Raw genomic sequence first — 18472 nt, 5'->3', positions numbered from 1 at the left:
TATAGCATTCAAAGATTGAGCGAAAATGACTGCTATCTTCCAACTAGCTCCTTTGCCTTTAGAACATCCCTCAACACCATTTGCAAGTTCATCAAAATTACCGAATATCAGACCTCGGTTCGTGCTTCCTCCATTAGATGACCATATTTCCAGTACACAGAGGCTATTAAATAGTCTTAGGGGCAGATCAACATATGAACTTCAAGATCTACAAATTCCTTCTACACCTACAAAGTCAAATAGCAATCTACCCACGAAAGGCTTAGCTTTGGAATCGGAAGAAGGACAAGCGAAAGTCGATGGAGATGAGCACGATAATGTCGATATTTGGTTACGGGCAACTGAAGAGCCTATAGCTGGACCGAGTAACCAGAGGGTATTTAAGGTGAGCTTCAATTTCCCCGCCTTCATCTTCCAGGTCGGTCAGCTCATTAAAAACACGTTTCCAGCCTCTGCACACATGGGATAACATAGCTTCTTCTGAAAATGACCCAGTACGAAACATACCTCTACTGTCGGAGAAATCAACTTTCACCTTTGATGCCTTGCTGACATCGTACGTATATCGTCTACTTCAACTTTGTATCACACATATTGAACGTAGAGTTGTTGACTTTTGTGTTATCTTAGGCTAGAACCCCCTATTTACCTTCCCAAACTCAGTAAATCATCTGGATCAATTCCGATACACGACTCCAAAACGTTGTTAGAGACAATGATGCGCTCAACCTTGGGTACGACTACCACTGAAAATCTGAAATGGAATACCAAACGTGCAAGATACATATGGGAAGACGATGCAGGTAGACCTATGGGAGTGGAAAGGGTTACGGCTAACTCGTAAGTTTCGCTCGGCTTAGCTGGATTAGTGAGAGTCCATATGTATACTGATTGTTCTAACTTAGAGTAATAGAACGATTTTTAGAGATTGGAACTGCTATTAGGAGATTAGAGATTATTGTGAATTCTCAGAGTGCATTGTGAGCCAGTAGTTTATACAACATGGGAAGCTCAGAATCTTAGCTGATACACGCCTGACGAAGACCACTTACACCCACACATCATGCTCTCTTACATGCACTGGCAACATATCTAAACTTTGTAAAACAACGTTTGAAGTCAGCTATAGAGGATAGCCTGAAAGAACCTCAGGCAGGATGGAATAAATGGCTAGGCGTGACCAACGATGTGCGAGAGTTGGGAGAAATGCTATGTGAGGTCATGTGCTGGGTAAGCAAGTATCATTCGCAAAATCATACACATACAAAGCTAAAACTATAGTACTGCATAGTCATTATCAACCTCAGAGGCTATTTTTTTACCTAGCAGACCATCAGCTCTTCTCACTCATATGTACAATCATCTCTTGGCATCATTATCTATTATCGCATCGTACAGTCATTCACCTTCATCACTAGCATTGGCTTTCATATTTAGCAAATCTGTTGGCCCATTTCTCAGTCTTCTTCGTGCTTGGGTAGGTTTATCTGGTTCCTCTGCACAAGATGATGATCTAGATCCAAACTCTCAACCTTGGTTAGATCTGGGCATAATTCGTAAAGCCACCCACTCGGGATCATTAGAATATACATTCTCCTCCCGAAAGATGCCAAGTTTTATTCCTAAATCAGAACGCAGAACACTTTTCGAAGCTGGAAAGAACTTACGATTATTACGAGAAGCTTCGAATGGTACTCATCCACTCTGCTCTGGCGATTGGGGTATAGAAGTCAGTGTTAGGTGGGGTAATGAGAACTCCCCGTAAGTATGAGCGTTCCGCATTGACAAATGAGAGATGAGATGCTAAATGATTTCTGGTAGGGCGAGAAATCCTATGCAGAGTCATACAAAACGGGTCAAAAGGGAAATCAACATGTGGAGGCGCGCTGATCAACCTCATCAGAAAGATGATCTGCTCAATTCACGCTCTTCTACAAAACTGCGCTTGTCGCTTCGTCGTTCTCGGAAAGAGAGGAAGCAGATCCCCATGGAGTTGTTCTCGCCGCCTCCTTCCGCTTCTACCGACATCAACCAGATTACACATCAGGATGGAGTACCAAATCCCGACTTTGGGGTGCCAGAGCTAGATAACCTGTGGTCCCTCTTCAATCAATCTCCTGGCTCCCATCTACAACACAGAGCGCAGTTGGAGGAATCAAAGCAATTATGGACACCTACACCATTAGAAGAGTTACGTTCATTTTTATCCCGCCATACCTCTGAATCCCTTTTACCATACGATAGTCCTACATTACCACTTTTCATATCTACTCATTTACTTACACCCCTTCTTACGCACTCAAAGTTGATATCAAGCTCACTTGTCTCGTTCTATCTTGATGATTTACATCTTCTGGAACATTTAGATATCTTATACGCATATTGGTTAGGTGGAGATGTGAATTTTATAGGAAGGGTATCATCTTCATTATTCGGAAAAGACAGTGCTGGTGCAGGTGAAGCTTTAGGCTTAGGTAGAAGAGCAAGGACTCGAGTTAGATTAGGTCTCGACCCCATTCTTACCAACAACAATACTCGAAAAGATGGTGATATTGTGGAAAAAAACAGTGAATGGGGTATAGGTTTGGGTGTTGGTTTAAGTGAACGGTCAAAATGGCCTCCAGGTGGTTCCGAATTAGCTTATGCTCTAAGAACTACCTTGCTAGATGATAGCGACACGACTGTAAAAAATGGTAATCATGAAGGTGGACCTGGACCTTGGAATGAGATCGAAGATAGAGTTAGTTTTGCTATAAAACAATTAGATGAGGAAGATAAAGGTAGGAAAGCTAAATGGCTAGATCCACAAGGCGAGCTGATCTATCTTCCATATACTATCCTATCTTTTGTTGTTAAGCTAATGTGACTTCTTCTGTTGTAGCTATCGAGTGAGTCATAGGTCGATTTAGAGTATGCTCCTTATTATCGATCTTCTCGCTAACAACCAACTTTATCATAGAGCACTGGATTTCCTATACCTTGCATATTCACCACCTCAATCCATGACTGATCTTCTTCCGAAATCTTTATTAGCAAAATATCAATCTATCCATAATTTGATACTTAGGTTATCTAGATGTCAGATAGTTCTAAGAACGATGTATTGGTCTGTCCTACATCAGTTAGAAACAACCGACGAGCTGTACAAAACAGGTGTTGATCAACGAGGTAAACGACCATCTTCCAGAAATACATTAAGAAGGAGTAGAGAAAGGGAATTAAACAGTTTATTCCCTGCAAAATCAAGTATAGAGAAAAGGGTGCAGATGTTACGATTTAGGATGTCACATGTTGTTTCTGCTTTTGGTGAATATACAGATAGTGTCATCTCACATAAATGGGGAATAATGAGAAGAAGGTTGAAGAGAATGAAATCGCGCAATCCCGTAATTGATGACAGAAACAGTCGACCAAGTTCACCTAGTTTGACTGAGATTGAAGATCGACATGAAGAGAACGAAGACGAGTATACGATTCCAGATAGTGATTATGATAACAACGATGCTTCGGATGAAGACGAGGTTGACAATGATATATATGAAATTAATCAACTACAGTCACCTCATTCAATATTATTATATCATCAAATCACGTTAGATAAAATTTTGAGATCATGTTTACTAGGTCAATCACAAGGTCAACAAGTAACTTATAAGATATTCATGACTTTATTAGGATTAATATTAAACACTGGTAAAATATTAGTTGAAGTTGAAAAAGGTTTAAAAGGTTGGCAAGATGGAAAAGAACAGATTGAAGAAATCGATAAGGAATGGAATGAAAAAGAGGCTGTATTTGTATGTCTATTTCAATTAAATATACTGTTGAACTTGAATATCAGTATTGGAGAAGGGTACAGCTAATGTGCTTTTATTATATGAGTATAGTTACATGCCCTTGAAAGATTATCCCTAAGAACTGATCAAGCCAAACCGATTAATGAAGAAGACGAGGAAGTTGAAGAAGGTGAAAAGACCGAACACGATCTACAGATCTTACTTTCTGGTGAACATGATGATGATGAAGAAAATAATCATAATAGAGGTAGAGGAAAAGGTGACGATGATTTGAAAGAATTGTTATTACGACTTAGACTTGGTAATAGTGAGCTGAGGAGAGAAGGTAGATGGAAGAAATGATTGAGCTATATATAATCTCAGATAAGTGTAGCAAACAACTCAATTAGCCTGTAACCCTTCATACATTATTTGTACTTCCATACGTTAAGATTATGGGCTACCGTTGTATACTGTATCATTCATGCTACTATCGTGGTGTATCAGCTAGTAGAATGTATCAGCTTCGGTCAATTCGGACGAAAGAGAGATATCAGATAACGTCGGATGGTTGATAACCGGGATAATCGGTCAGCCATAAAACGTAACATGGTGTGATTCGGACATTCTTATCTTGTTGGTAATGCTGAACGAGTATCTATTAAAAAGGACAACGATTGGATTGAAGAGACACAGTCACATACTGCAGTCGGGATATTAGGTTTAAAACATGTCTGAGAGTCATATCGAAGACGCGATCAAATTTCAGCTGGAAGAGCTGTCAACATGTGAGGTGAGTTGTGGAAATTTGAGATTTACGGTAGTCCATAATGAAAGGTCGTTTGAAACGAGCTTCAGCCAGGATGAGCCACATTATTATTTCTTGAGCTGAACAAATGTGCTCTGACTTGAGTAGATCTCAGATGCGCTGGTGAAAATAGGCAACGAAACAGGTGGATTTCTACCTCATCTCAATATGTACTCGCCTAAAAACCACGATGATATTAAATTGATCGGAAGAGTATTTACAGTAAGAGTGAGTAACCTTCGTTGATCTTTGATATCATCAGATATACCTTAACGATCTGCATACATGATGTGGTATTGAAGGGGTTATACTGATCACAATATATGATGAAAAGCTAGTAGAACAAGAGAAACCTGATTCTGAATTTTCGAATGGTCCAAAGGCTGAACAACACTTCGTGAGTGACATAATCAGCAAATATAGAATGTAACCATGATCTGATATAATCATATTGCATCTCAAAATAGGTCGATGCTGCACCTGAAGGTAGTGTGATATTATTATCACCTGATTATGGTGAGTCTGCCATTAAACGTAACCGCTTACAAGCTGATCAATACCGTACCGATTGAGAATAGTCAGCGGTGCAGCTTGTTGGGGTGGTCTGATGTCTACAGCTGCTAAAGCAAAAGGTATAAAAGGTGCAGTCATATTAGGTGGCTGTAGGGATTTGAAAGAACATAGAGAGCTTGATTTTCCAGTGAGTCCTATAGCTATACCGGATACCTCTTTACAACCTATAAGATAAAAAACCTTACATTCCTCTAGCGAATTTACAACTTTACCACCACATCCCAAAGGATTATCCCATATTGGTGAGAAACTGACTTAATCTTGTTTAGGTATTCGCACAATATCATTCAACAATAGGTCAAAAAACTTTCCTGCGTCCTTCAAAATATAATATACCATTACAAATACCTATTCCACCACCATTTGGTTCTAGTAACCAAAACCAAGCAGCACAGGCAAATAAAGAAGACGACGAACGTAAAACAATCATTGAACCGGGTGATATACTAGTGGGTGATATAGATGGAGTTATGATTATACCTTTTGATAAAGTTGAACAAGTTATGAAACTTGCTAAAGAAGGTAGAGATATCGATGAGAATGTGAGAAGAGATTTGGCACAGGGGAAGGGTGTTAGAGAAACTATGAAAAAGTGGAGGGGTACATGAAAGAGCTTTCTTGTCTTGTGTAAACCTTCCAGGAGATGTGGCACACAAAGAGCAGATGGGTATATGAATTTACGCATGATTATAGAGTGTTACTTTCTTGATGGTGACTAATAGGTGAATACAATACGTTTACACATGAGTTGTTGCTTGAGAAAGGGGAGAGTATAGGGAGTAAATTATGCTTCGAGGAAATCTGCGGCTGTTAATCTATTTCAGATGACATGTATTAGTATGCATACATTCTCTCCTAACAAGTTGTTTACAGCCAAGGGAGCAACAGATATTGGAGGGAGTCTGCACTTACAATTCTAAAGCGATATAAGGATCAATTCTATCTGAGAAATCTTCTTTAATATCTTCAGCATTAAATTCTGCATATTGTACTTTATATGCTAAATATTCTATTACTTTGAGTAATATCACACCACTATATAATGCATTACATTAGATCAGTTCAAATAAAACAAGTTTTCGAGCGTTGTCAGGCATAACATCTACTTACCGTTGCTGTATTTTACATGTTTTATTCTTAGCTTCCTCGAAATTAGCTGAAATCAGAGTGAAACCACTATATCAGTTTTGAGATTTTCGTTGTTTACTCAATCTATGAACGCATGATTCTATAATTCTGATGAATAGAGTAGACACTATGTGAAGATACTATCGTTTGTCAAGACAAATATGAAGGATACGATTCACTCACCCTCCTCATCCAACATCGACTTCAAAGTCCCACTAGCTTCGGCTATCCTCCTTGTCACTACAAAAGTATATCCATCTGATGATTCTAAAAGCACAAAATCTTCTTCCTGTGACATGTTTAGGTATGGTTTTCTGAGCTGTGGAGATTAGTAAATTTCTCAACTAAGTTAAATTTGATTTCTTGCATCAACGGAAGAAGCAAGAGATTACAGAATTCTCATGTCTCCACCCGAGTTGACGCGTAGTAGTACTTATGTACTACTAAATAGGACAACGCGGTGGTCGCCGCCTTTCATGTGGGTTAATCATTATGACCGAACGAGCGATGATGCTGTTGTTGTGAAGCAACAAGTAGTACTAGTAGCATGCACGGGAATGTCAAGATTGTAAGATGATATTGAATGCTTGTATTGTTTTTGATACCAACCTTTTGTGGAGACAATATTGACAGTTCCGCTGGCAACTGTCCTTTCAGAACATCCGAGGTTTAATTTAGAAGCTTTTCTGGCATAGCTGCAGCGCTATAACGAGAAATTCGTCAAGATGATACGGAAACAACGACCGACATTTACCAGTTCGGAGCTGGAAATGCAATTACAGCAGGTAAGTGCAACCTTCTCACATCAAGAAGGTGAACAATCAAGGAAAGACGAAGTTGTTCGAAACGATGGTGAGGATCTAACTTGGCATCTATGTGCATGTAGATTAACCTAGATCCAACGTCTTCAACAACTGAAAACCTCGAAGCCCTTGCTCCACTCATAAAATCCATTCAAGATACTGATTCAGAACAGATTTACCTGAGAAGTTTGGATAAATTTGTCGAAGAAAAAGAAAGGGAAATTGAAAAAATATGTCAAGAGAATTATGAGGTATGTCATAGGTCAACACATCCACACTTCTTGAACAAGTTTAGTTCTCGAATATCAAGATACAGCATGATGTCGGTATGAGTTGGACGAGGCACAAAGCTGAATATGGTGTATCATATCTATTTGATAGGATTTCGTTTCTTCCGTCTCTACTCTTCTCACGATACGGCAAGGCTCCGGCCATTTACGAAGGAGGATAGGTGAACTAGATGGTCAAATGGGCGATGTTGGTCGAGCGCTAGGAGAAAAGGTTAGTTCTAATGGACAATAGTCCGCCAATAACCACAAATTGGTAACTAATCTGTATGACTCTCCAAATCGATAGAAACGAGCATTATTAGAGCAAAAAAAAGTAGCGAGAAATATGGACGATGCGATAGAAACTCTGCAAACATGTTTAAGGTTATTGGATCTGGTTCATAGAGTAGGAGAAATGATACGTGAAGGTAAATATTGGGGAGCTTTGCGGGTAAGTTATCTTTCCAAAGTACAAAATTTCTATGCTTCCAATAACACTGAGTCATCTGTATTCTTGTTCCCAAATAGTCTATAGAAGACTTATTACATTTAACACCACCATCAATATCCCAAACACCATTTTATGCACATATATTATCTTCTTTACCTTCTTTGAGATTATCTATAAAAAATGCAGTAACAGCATCGACGAAAACATGGTTATTTGATGTAAGAGAATCAGGATCAAAAGTTGGAAAATTAGCTCTAGAACAGATGTCAGTTAGAATCAAAAAATGGAGATTAAAAAGAGAAAAAGAAGGTGGAATAAAATTAGCTAGAGTTGGTGGTGCAATGGAATTAGTCCATAATGAAAGAGTCGAATGTAAGTCAATTTTCCCGAAACTCAGAATGAACATACTTTACAAATCACTGATGATCATATAAAATTCAAACAGTTGATGCGCTAGATAATGAGGAAATCAAAGTTGACTTCAAGCCTTTATATCAATGTATACATATCTATGAAGCATTAGAATCGAAACCTGAATTACAAAGAAGCTATCAAGTGGACAGAAAGGTACGTGACCTTCTGGCCCTTGTTATATTGTCCTGTTATCTAACTATATCTTTTCTCATACTAAGACCCAAGCAACCCTGATACTCACATCTCGATTATCAACCACCCCAGAAACCCTCTTAGCAACTATGCCTGTCCTGATGCAAGAACTGGTAGGATTCTTCATCATTGAGTCTCATCTGCTACGTACGATGCCAGATTTCAGGACCCAGCGAGATGTGGATGAATTATGGGATGAGATGTGTAGAAGGATAGTCGAAGTTGTAGGTCAAGGTCTGAAAGGTTGTAGTGAACCTGAAGTGTTCTTGGAAAGTAAAACGAACGTTTTGCTATTTGTGCAGACTCTGGAAGTAAGTTTTCTCAGATACATACATCGTTTGAGAGGACAAACTGATAAGCGGGATTGTTTGTTAGGGTTATGGTTACAATATCACCGAACTGAACGGATTACTTATAACGTTATTTGAGAGATATTCTGAATTACTGCTTAGGAAGTTCAGAACAGACTTTGACCAGGTGAGTTTGTTATTTTCCACAGTAGAGAGATAGCTGACAATAGGAGCTTTGTAGACTGTATCTGAGGATGATAACCAACCTATGATGGTGAATGATCAAGAAGAGTTCGATCAAGTGGCTGGTGTATGCTGGTTAGCTCCTGGAGAGATGGAATCGCTAGCAATGTTAGTTGTCTTCTTTTCTGCGATGTCTAAATTCAGCTGATTCTTTGATTTTAGGCAAGGCTTTCCGCAAGCTATGCCATTCTCTCAAACATATCCGATGTGCTGTATCAATATACGAAACTTTGTGGACCAATTCTATCAATTTACTGATGGAGTTGCACAACAGCATCTGGATATTGATGAAGTATTGAGAAAGGTTAGTGATCTCGCCTGCACTTATAACAACTAGGAAGGCTTATCAAGACACACCTATAGTCGCTCGATGGTCTGTTATCAGAGCATGTATCCAAGCAGATTGCCAAGAGATTGCAAGCTATGTCGAACTTATCTCAGATTGCTCAAGTGGTCATCAATTTGGAACACTTCAGTACAGCCTGTGATGAATTAGAAGGTGTTTTGATGAACTTGAGGTAAGCTCATCTGTATAATGCGTGGTCATTGCGTTATCAGCTGACATACAATTGCAATTTCGTATATTTAGGGCTTCTCAACGTGGAGGGCCAGTACATCTATCGTCGTGTAAATCATTTGCCGAGACTTTGACTTTGGCTGAAAAACGTATAGATACAATCATAAATTCAAAACTAGAGTCTTTCTTCGAATTAGCAGAATATAATTGGTTACCTACCAGACCACAATCGACGGCAACTGAACCTTCAACTTATGTGTTTGAGATGATCACTTTCTTGACTGCTTACGTCGACAGTGTTTTGATTGGTTTGAATGAGGGTGTAAAAACTAGAGCTTATCTGAATGCTTTAGGTAGAATAAACAAGTGGTTAATGGTGAGTGATATTTGTATACAGAATGGCAACTATTTGTTACTGGACATTGAGAAATGAACTAAGGTCCCTTATAATGCAATAGGATATGTTGTGTGGCAAGGAAGTCATTCGATTCAATGAAATGGCTTTAGCAAGTGTATTAGCAGATGTAACATTCATAGAAACTGAAATCAAGCGATTAGGTAAAACAGACCTAGATAGAGTATTTGATGAAGTAAAACATGTAAGCTCCTATCCCGCTTTGCCTCCCCATTTTTGCTGATTATTTATTTTTTTGATGGTATCCAGACTATAAATATCATCCTTTCCGATGCTGTATCAGCTTATATGGAGCCTTCGATAAGATCAATGTCATACTCTTCAGTCAAACCTATCAGGTTAGCTGTCATTTTAGCTAAATTAGGTAAAGCTCATGCTTTAGGTAATGTACAGAGTAGTATGGTGAAAGCCGAAAGGCGAAGAAGAGAAGCTGATGAAGTAGCTAAACTCGCTGGGAGGTAGGACAATTTTTTCCTTCTACATATATATATCTTTGTGTGCCCATTGTTGTATCCCTTATCACTGTTATATACATATGCATAGTTGTTGGATGTTAATAATCAATGATATACATGCTTACAAGATGGTCAATATTTTGGATGAATAGATAGTGACATCATTTCTTGATCGATCAGGCACAACCACCATACGGGTAACCGGTTCGAACAGATTTCCGAGATTTACATTATATTTACTTGTTTTCTAGAATGGTTCAGACCAAAAACACAACTCGAACATCGATAATTGTATACATCATATAGCAAGATACTACACCCTTCAAAAAGATATACAGAAATTTGCTTGAAGTATAGCTCCATCTTGATATTGTCTTCCGGTAAAGAAATCAACCAAAATGATAACTCGTCGTTTAGCTTCAACAATTACAACACCTCCTTCAGATAAAACACCTAGAAAGATAGTTCTGGTAGGAGCTGGTTTCGTTGGTGAGCTACTAAGATTTGGAATATATATGGTATCTTCTTCTTGTGGTAAAGGTGAAATGAGCTAATTTAATATATGAACGGAATACGAATTCATTCAGGTTCATATATCGCTAAAGCCTTAGTAGCGGATCCTCGAAATCGAGTATTATTAGTATCTAGAAATCCACAAAAACGTAAGTTTTTGTTTCCTTCTTCCCTTTCATACTATTTATGATACAATGCTAGTTCTGGACATTTTGTTGAACATTGTTTAATACATATACATCAATTTTAGTCCATTCACAACTCTCTCATTTAGGTTCACAAATCCTTCCACCGAAATCAGCAGATATAACCTTATCTTCTTCATCTGATACTGATAATTTGAAAGAAGCTTTGAAAGATGCTTCAGCAGTTGTTTCAATGGTTGGATTATTAGTTGGCTCAGAATCAAAAATGGATAAAGTACAAAGACAAGGTACAGAAAATATATCAAATTTAGCAAAAAGTTTAGGTGTCAAAAGGTTCGTAGGAATTAGTGCTATTGGAGCTGATGAAGGTGGTGTAACTGCTTAGTAAGTGCAACTTATTAAAAACTATCTATTACTATGATTCTATCTTTTGAAAGGTCGGAAAACCTCACTAACGACTTATTCTGGATCGTTTAGCTGGAGATCAAAAGCTTTAGGTGAAAAAGCCATTTTGGAAAATCATCCTACGGCAACTATCATTAGACCTTCGATCATCTTTGGTCCAGGTGATTCCTTTTTCAATGTATGTTTCATATTCTCTCCCAGCTGAGTGCATTAAGCTGACAGAATTACAATACACCTTATACTAGCGTTTCGCAACTTTAGCAAAATGGTTACCTTTCTTACCTGTTTTTGGCGGTGGTGTATCTAGATTTCAGTGAGTTCGAACAGTACCGCTAATTGAATTCATGATGTTCTGTCTTCAATACTTTATGCGCTGATAAATCCTTATCGTACTACAGACCTGTATACGCGGGAGATATAGCTAGAGCAGTTGAAATCTGTTGTCGTGATGAACCTGAAGTTGTTAGACAAGTTGGAGGTAAAATCATTGAAGCTGGTGGACCAGAAAGTGAGTTCAAATTTCATGCGACCGCTTGGAATTCCAATCTGGAACTTCACTTGCTTACAAGTCTCAATTATTTAGTTTACACATATCGTGAGATAATGCAGCTCGTACTTAGGTACTCAGGATATGAAGGTAGAAGAGCGATTATAAGTTTACCATTTTGGGTTGGAAAAATACAAGGTTTCTTCTTGGAGAAGTTACCTGAAAATCTATTTACTGTTACCCGTGATCAAGTAAGTCCCTGGGCCACAATTCATCCATTCGACATGCGATCGGAGGGGACCACAATGTGATGGGATGATAGACTGATAAAATACGCAACCTGTTATTTTAGGTTGAACAATTACGTTCAGATAATATAGTATCACCTTCACCACCATTATTCTCATTACCATTTAAAGATTTGTTAAAAGCTTTCCCATCTTCATTACCTTCTTCATCTTTACCTAATAATAGTTCAGGGCTAAAATCCGTTGAAGATATTTTACCTACTTATTTAGGTTCTCAGGAAGGTAGACAAGAAGGTAAAAGAACTCATGGAAGAAGTAGAGAGCAAGGTTTGGATGAGATTAGGAGATTATCTAAAAAGTAACATTAAGCAGTGAACTGTGGGAAAATTGTAATCGAAAATCACATAAGATCATGTAGCCATTACAATTGCGAGAATCACTTTCGGTGTACTAAACTCCAACTTAATCAATGCATCATCAAATATTTCTTATCGATTTTCTCCTCTGAATTAAAATTGATTATAATGAATGTTGACTTGGAACTTTTTTACATTATACATACGAAGTATTCATCAACTACCGTGATCTACCTTTCAATTTCCTCAATACAACGATCAACTTATACAATCTTTCCACTTTACCACTCGTTTTCGATCTTCCTCTACAGCTTCCCTCAATCACTCAGGACCATCAATCACGCATTTTATAACAAATTTACCATTTTTATCTTTACCTTCTTTCGTAATTTGGAAAGCTTCTAAAGCATCTTTGAATTTGAAAGTATGTGTTAATAAGGGTTCAAGATTCACTAATCCTCTATTAACTAAATCTATTGCTAAGGGACTGAATTGATTAATTATGAATCAGTAATTGTAGCTCTTCTCCCATTTCCACGTAACTTGTGTTTATTGTTGTTGAGCGGAACATCAAGACCAACTTACTAATCTCCATTACCGTATCTGACATTATCAAAATTTGGATATTTGAGATTATTAGTCAGTATTCAAGCACAAATAAGATATTTTACTGGATTAAACTCACCTCCATCCACCTTTTATCGTAATTTCATTAGTTATAATTCTAAACATTGGAATTTGAATATCAGGTGGACCGAAACCAGTTTGAACATGAGTACCACTTTGTAAAGGCGAGCATCATGTCAGCTCTACTTCTACAAGAATATGGGTATTGTAGATTGAATGTATAAATCGTGAATCGCATGACTGTTCCAATGAAATCGGCACTTACCCAGGTTTTACAGCATTCAAACCTATTTGTATACAAACTTCCGCACCTGTCGCGTCAACTACTAAGTCAATCGATCCTGGGCCTCTAGCTGGAATACCCATGGAAAGTAATAAATCTGCTGCTGCTCTAACTGAATATTGAGGTCTAGTTTCTTGTTCATTTTGTTTGATCTATATCACCATAACGAACAGTCAGTATACTGTATAGCAACAGCCTTTAAGATTCTCCTACAGTGCAAATATCGATATAAACCCTTCAACAATTCAAGAATAAGACTTACAGGAATATAAATATCAGTAGCAGCGTAACCCTTTGCGAAATTCAACCTATCTTTATTGATATCGACTGCGATAATCCTATTTCCACCTAAGCCTTTTGCTACACCCATAGATAGTAATCCGACTGGACCAGCACCAAACATCAAGACGTTCATTCCAGTTTTCATATTTCCTTTATTTGCTACTGCATGTACAGCTACTGATAAAGGTTCCATCATTGCTCCATATTCTAATCCTACTGATTCAGGTAGTTTGTATACTAGATCCGCTGGACTATCAAAACCCACCCAAGAAGTTATCAGTTTAGTCTTACATAATTCAATATTTCCTTAGATACGTTGTAATTTTGAAGACAGGTGGCAAGACTCACAGTTTGTAATACCTCTGTAATGTACCTCCTCTAGAGGGAGGATATGCAGCGAAAACCATATGTTCACATATCTATTATGCATAAGGGAATCGAGTCAATGCTATTGATCAAATTATCGATTTGGCATAAGGAAAGAAGCTTACTTGATAGCAACCACCTTTGGATGAAAATGGATACTATCTATCAGCATATAAATCTGGACGATGAGAAAAGCATACTGACCTCTACAGTCTGTACACATCCTACAGGTTACACCAGGCTCCAAAGCAACTTTATCACCTAGTTGTAAAGCCCCTTTACCAACTACTCCCTGAATAGTCTTCTTATCTTTTCCGCTGTCTGGACTAGAAAGTCTCTCAGCTATTTCATTGGCTTCTTTAGCTTGTCGGGCTACGTTAGCACCAAGTTGGACTAATATACCAGCTGACTCATGACCTAAGCACATTGGCTCTTCGAGAGCAACTAGTCCCATAGCACCGGTGTTGTAGACTATATCGAAACAAGGGAATCCCCATGATTTCTGTCAGATCAACAACAGATGTATAGAGTAAGAACGACTATGAAAGAAAGCAAGGACACATACAATGTACATCAGATCCACAAATACCAGTTTTCTTGATTTCAACCAGTACTTCATCTGGGCCAAGTTCCGGAATAGGTTGCTATTCAAAATTCTTGTCAGGTATGCCTAAGGTAAATAGCGGATGCCATCATTACAACCTTACCTCCTCATATCCTGTTTTCAACTTGTCGTACAGGATGAAAGCTGGATTGTCTTTAGGTGTAAAATCAGCTGGATGAGGTTTACCTTCTGGTAAGACAGCATGCGAAGACATATTGCGAAATGATGTTCAGTAGATTTGAGCGGGGAACGGGATTTTCAGAGCACTTCGAGCTGACTGAGATGTTCAAAAATGAAGTAATGAAGACCTTGAATGATATAGTCCTTTCATACGAACATTCACAGTCTCTTCTCCAACATCAACATACCACGACATTTTCTGACCAACATGAACCATGACCTCATGTTACAGCCAGCGATGGATCAACACCATCCCATGTATATCTTCGGGCCGAAACCGGCGTGATAATGGAAGATATAAAGCCATTAATATTAATTGTCAGCCCAATACAAGCTAAAGTGCTTGTTGAGTAACCATGTATATGACATGTGATCATATGCAACTTATACTTCTCAGCATAACAACGCAGATCTTATCGACCCACCTCCACTTCGGTGTCTAGATCCACCGTATTCGACGGCCCTCGTGCTGGCCACGCGATTGTATCGGGTGAGTCGGGATTCAGGGTTTAGGGGGTTAAGTAAAAGGTTGATAAAAATTCGAAAATAATTCAAACTGATTTGATTTTGAGCGACTCAAATCACAAAAAATACCTTGTACCAAGAAGCATTATTCACTGCTACGATCACCTCCAGTATCCTTCGCGTATCTTTTGATATTCATCCATCTTGAAATCTCTTATTGTCATACCTCTTCTTCTCCACAATCAAACTTCATCAAACCGACTCAAAAGGACCAGTAGTGTCCATATCACCTATCATACTCCATTAAAAAGCTCACATACGAGCATCCTATAAACCCTCTATCGTTACTTCTCATCATCTCGCCGCCCATCATGCTTACCCGGCAATCCCGTTTCTTAAAGACTATCCCAACTTCTGCTCCTTCAGCATCAAGACTTGTATCAACACCTGCAATCTCACAAAGGAGGTACAAATCAACTGATAGACAATCATCAAATCGAATTCACACTTCATCATCTCAAAATGCTCCAACAATCGAAAAGGCACCAAGAGATAGAGGAATGTCTCTTGAAGCTAAAGATAGAGTAAGAGCTCACATCAGAAACTTGAATTCAAGTGCTATCACTGGCGCTTCACCAGCTGTAAGACCCGTTCCAGCTCAACATTTCCAACCTCCTACACCTGCTCAAACAATCCCAAAAAACACACCTACGTTCGAAAATGAGAATGGCTCTCAAATCAAGAATGGTCTTGATTACTCGTAAGTATTATTATCATACCATTGTTGATCGCGTCGAAGAATTTAACTGATTCGGTGGTGCAGATTTGTCGGTCTCTCAGGTGGTCAAATTTTCCATGAAATGATGCTTAGACATGATGTCAAACATGTTTTCGGTTACCCAGGTGGAGCAATCTTACCTGTTTTCGATGCTATTTACAACTCACCACATTTCGATTTTGTTTTACCAAGACATGAACAAGGTGCAGGTCATATGGCTGAAGGTTATGCAAGAGTCTCAGGTAAACCAGGTGTAGTTTTAGTTACTTCCGGTCCAGGTGCAACAAATGTCATAACACCAATGCAAGATGCTTTATCAGATGGTGTACCAATGGTTGTATTTTGTGGTCAAGTCGCAACAAATTTAATTGGTTCAGATGCTTTCCAAGAAGCAGATATGGTCGGAATTTCAAGAAGTTGTACAAAATGGAATGTAATGGTAAAAGATATTGCAGAATTACCAAGAAGAATCAATGAAGCTTTCAAAATTGCTACAACAGGTAGACCAGGTCCAGTTTTAGTTGATTTACCAAAAGATGTCACTGCTGCTATTTTAAGAACCCCAGTTCCAGCTAAATCTGCTCAACCAGGTTCTTCACCATATTTACCATCAAATCCTTTAAATCCAACAAATGCTTCTACACCTATTCCAGGTGAACCTTCACTCATATCAGCAGCAGCTAAAATGATAAATAAAGCTAAAAGACCTGTAATCTTCGCTGGTAATGGTGTCTTAGCTTCACCAGAAGGTCCAAAACTCTTAAAACAACTTTCAGATCATGGTAGAATTCCTGTCATCACAACTTTACAAGGTCTTGGTGCTTTCGATGAAAGAGATGAGAAATCTTTACATATGATTGGTATGCACGGTGCCGCTTACGCCAATTTCGCTATTCAAGAAGCAGATGTCGTTATCGGTCTTGGTGTCCGATTCGATGATCGAGTTACAGGAAAAGTAGATAGTGAGTACTTGTCGATCGTATACATTGGAACCCGCAGGAAAGCTAATCACACCGTACTATCTAGCTTTCGCCCCTGGTGCTCGAGCTGCCGCCCTTGAAGGTTCAGGTGGTATCATACACTTTGAAATCCAACCTAAAAACATCAACAAAATCATCGAAGCCCAAATCCCTGTCCTTGGTGATGTTGTTGCATCCCTCGCCAACCTTTTACCTCAAATCGAAGCTGTTGACCGATCAGCATGGATCGCAAGATGTAAAGCCAACAAAGAGAGATACCCATTCACATTCAGTCCATCTCAAGAAGGTCAAAAATTAAAACCTCAAGAAGTTGTGCAAGAGTTAAATGTCCAATCTGAAATCATCGGAAGTGAGTCTCCATGATTCGCACTTTTATATACTTATCTATCGGACATAATACTGATTTTCAATTTTCTGCTGTCTTTTAGAGGAGAAAGTCATCGTTACAACTGGTGTAGGACAACATCAAATGTGGGCATGTCAATATTATCGATGGACTGAACCTAGATCATGGGTATCATCAGGTGGATTAGGTACAATGGGTTTCGGATTACCTTCAGCAATTGGAGCCAAAGTAGCAGCACCAGAAAAAGTTGTCGTTGACATTGATGGTGATGCATCATTCTCAATGACAGCAATGGAATTAGCTACAGCAAGTCAATTTAATATTGGTGTAAAAGTTTTATTATTCAATAATGAATTCCAAGGTATGGTTGAACAATGGCAAGATCTATTCTATGAAAACAGATATTCACATACAAGAATGACAAATCCAGATTTCGTTAAATTATCTGAATCTATGGGTGCAAAAGCTTTAAGATGTACAAATAAAAAAGATTTACCAAGGATGATGAAAGAATTTTTAGAATATGATGGTACAAGACCAATCGTTATGGAATGTATCGTTTCTTCAGAACATGTTTATCCCATGGTAGCTGCTGGTAAAGCTTTACACGAACAAATTGTGAGTTCTTTTGTCCAAAAACCTGTCTTCACGGATCAATCACTCGCTGACTTTCCACAACGTTCGCTAGCTTCATCCTCTCCTTAGAACCCCAAAATCTAACTAAATCAATAGCCAATAGCCCCATTCAATAGTGGTGTTTCTGTTCTTATTTCGCTTGCAGGCTAGTATTATTCAGCGTGCTCCGTGCGATGCTTTGTTCCAATTTTTAAATTCGTTTTTGTACTAGGTATATATGCATATTCATACGACAATCAAAGTAACGCTAAGGGCGTAGCACTACTGCACATATTCTAGCTTGAATTGAACGTCTGTAAACCGTCACAAACATGTATTCGTTCAAAGAGTCATCATCAGATTATAAAGTGGATTAAACAATTGTAAAAGTGACTATTTCTATTTATTTATTCATTACAGGTATATAAGGTAAACAATTCGAATGATTGATAAAGAA

At 38.4% G+C, this 18472-nt stretch overlaps 7 protein-coding genes across 7 annotated transcripts; 5 read left to right on the top strand and 2 right to left on the bottom strand.

The window, feature by feature from the left end:
• Positions 1-25: 25 nt before the first annotated feature.
• Positions 26-4139, top strand: L201_004324 (uncharacterized protein; the record flags this gene model as incomplete). The annotated part of the gene is made up of 9 exons (XM_066220066.1): positions 26-385; positions 450-556; positions 631-840; positions 906-980; positions 1044-1230; positions 1292-1761; positions 1822-2862; positions 2960-3797; positions 3888-4139. 9 exons carry the CDS (start codon positions 26-28, stop codon positions 4137-4139), a joined length of 3540 nt encoding a protein of 1179 aa, XP_066076163.1.
• A 613-nt stretch (positions 4140-4752) lies between these two features.
• On the top strand, positions 4753-5765 carry L201_004323 (uncharacterized protein; the record flags this gene model as incomplete). Its single annotated transcript, XM_066220065.1, has 5 exons — positions 4753-4812; positions 4919-4981; positions 5052-5100; positions 5163-5284; positions 5427-5765. 5 exons carry the CDS (start codon positions 4753-4755, stop codon positions 5763-5765), a joined length of 633 nt encoding a protein of 210 aa, XP_066076162.1.
• Positions 5766-5941: 176 nt separating this feature from the next.
• L201_004322 (uncharacterized protein) lies at positions 5942-6583 on the bottom strand (the record flags this gene model as incomplete). The annotated part of the gene is made up of 4 exons (XM_066220064.1): positions 5942-5972; positions 6070-6192; positions 6268-6313; positions 6469-6583. The coding sequence occupies 4 exons, from the start codon at positions 6581-6583 to the stop codon at positions 5942-5944; spliced, it is 315 nt and encodes a 104-aa protein (XP_066076161.1).
• A 427-nt stretch (positions 6584-7010) lies between these two features.
• Positions 7011-10341, top strand: L201_004321 (uncharacterized protein; the record flags this gene model as incomplete). Its single annotated transcript, XM_066220063.1, has 14 exons — positions 7011-7070; positions 7172-7339; positions 7470-7589; positions 7665-7808; positions 7886-8180; positions 8254-8375; positions 8441-8725; positions 8790-8891; positions 8946-9055; positions 9110-9251; positions 9311-9465; positions 9537-9840; positions 9923-10063; positions 10129-10341. The coding sequence occupies 14 exons, from the start codon at positions 7011-7013 to the stop codon at positions 10339-10341; spliced, it is 2361 nt and encodes a 786-aa protein (XP_066076160.1).
• Positions 10342-10732: 391 nt separating this feature from the next.
• On the top strand, positions 10733-12495 carry L201_004320 (uncharacterized protein; the record flags this gene model as incomplete). Its single annotated transcript, XM_066220062.1, has 8 exons — positions 10733-10823; positions 10922-10996; positions 11098-11377; positions 11471-11576; positions 11644-11711; positions 11797-11906; positions 11982-12136; positions 12238-12495. The coding sequence occupies 8 exons, from the start codon at positions 10733-10735 to the stop codon at positions 12493-12495; spliced, it is 1143 nt and encodes a 380-aa protein (XP_066076159.1).
• A 315-nt stretch (positions 12496-12810) lies between these two features.
• Positions 12811-14865, bottom strand: L201_004319 (chlorophyll synthesis pathway protein BchC; the record flags this gene model as incomplete). The annotated part of the gene is made up of 11 exons (XM_066220061.1): positions 12811-12976; positions 13075-13092; positions 13175-13270; positions 13382-13551; positions 13662-13932; positions 14030-14100; positions 14173-14186; positions 14252-14339; positions 14424-14518; positions 14613-14691; positions 14755-14865. 11 exons carry the CDS (start codon positions 14863-14865, stop codon positions 12811-12813), a joined length of 1179 nt encoding a protein of 392 aa, XP_066076158.1.
• An 802-nt stretch (positions 14866-15667) lies between these two features.
• On the top strand, positions 15668-18124 carry L201_004318 (acetolactate synthase, mitochondrial; the record flags this gene model as incomplete). Its single annotated transcript, XM_066220060.1, has 5 exons — positions 15668-16056; positions 16120-17036; positions 17101-17403; positions 17483-18018; positions 18089-18124. The coding sequence occupies 5 exons, from the start codon at positions 15668-15670 to the stop codon at positions 18122-18124; spliced, it is 2181 nt and encodes a 726-aa protein (XP_066076157.1).
• Positions 18125-18472: the final 348 nt, after the last annotated feature.

The sequence above is a fragment of the Kwoniella dendrophila genome, chromosome 5 (assembly GCF_036810415.1).
Source record: "Kwoniella dendrophila CBS 6074 chromosome 5, complete sequence".
Lineage (NCBI taxonomy): Eukaryota > Fungi > Basidiomycota > Tremellomycetes > Tremellales > Cryptococcaceae > Kwoniella > Kwoniella dendrophila.
Note: the sequence above shows the minus strand (reverse complement) of the source record. Positions and strands in the feature narration are given on the sequence as shown.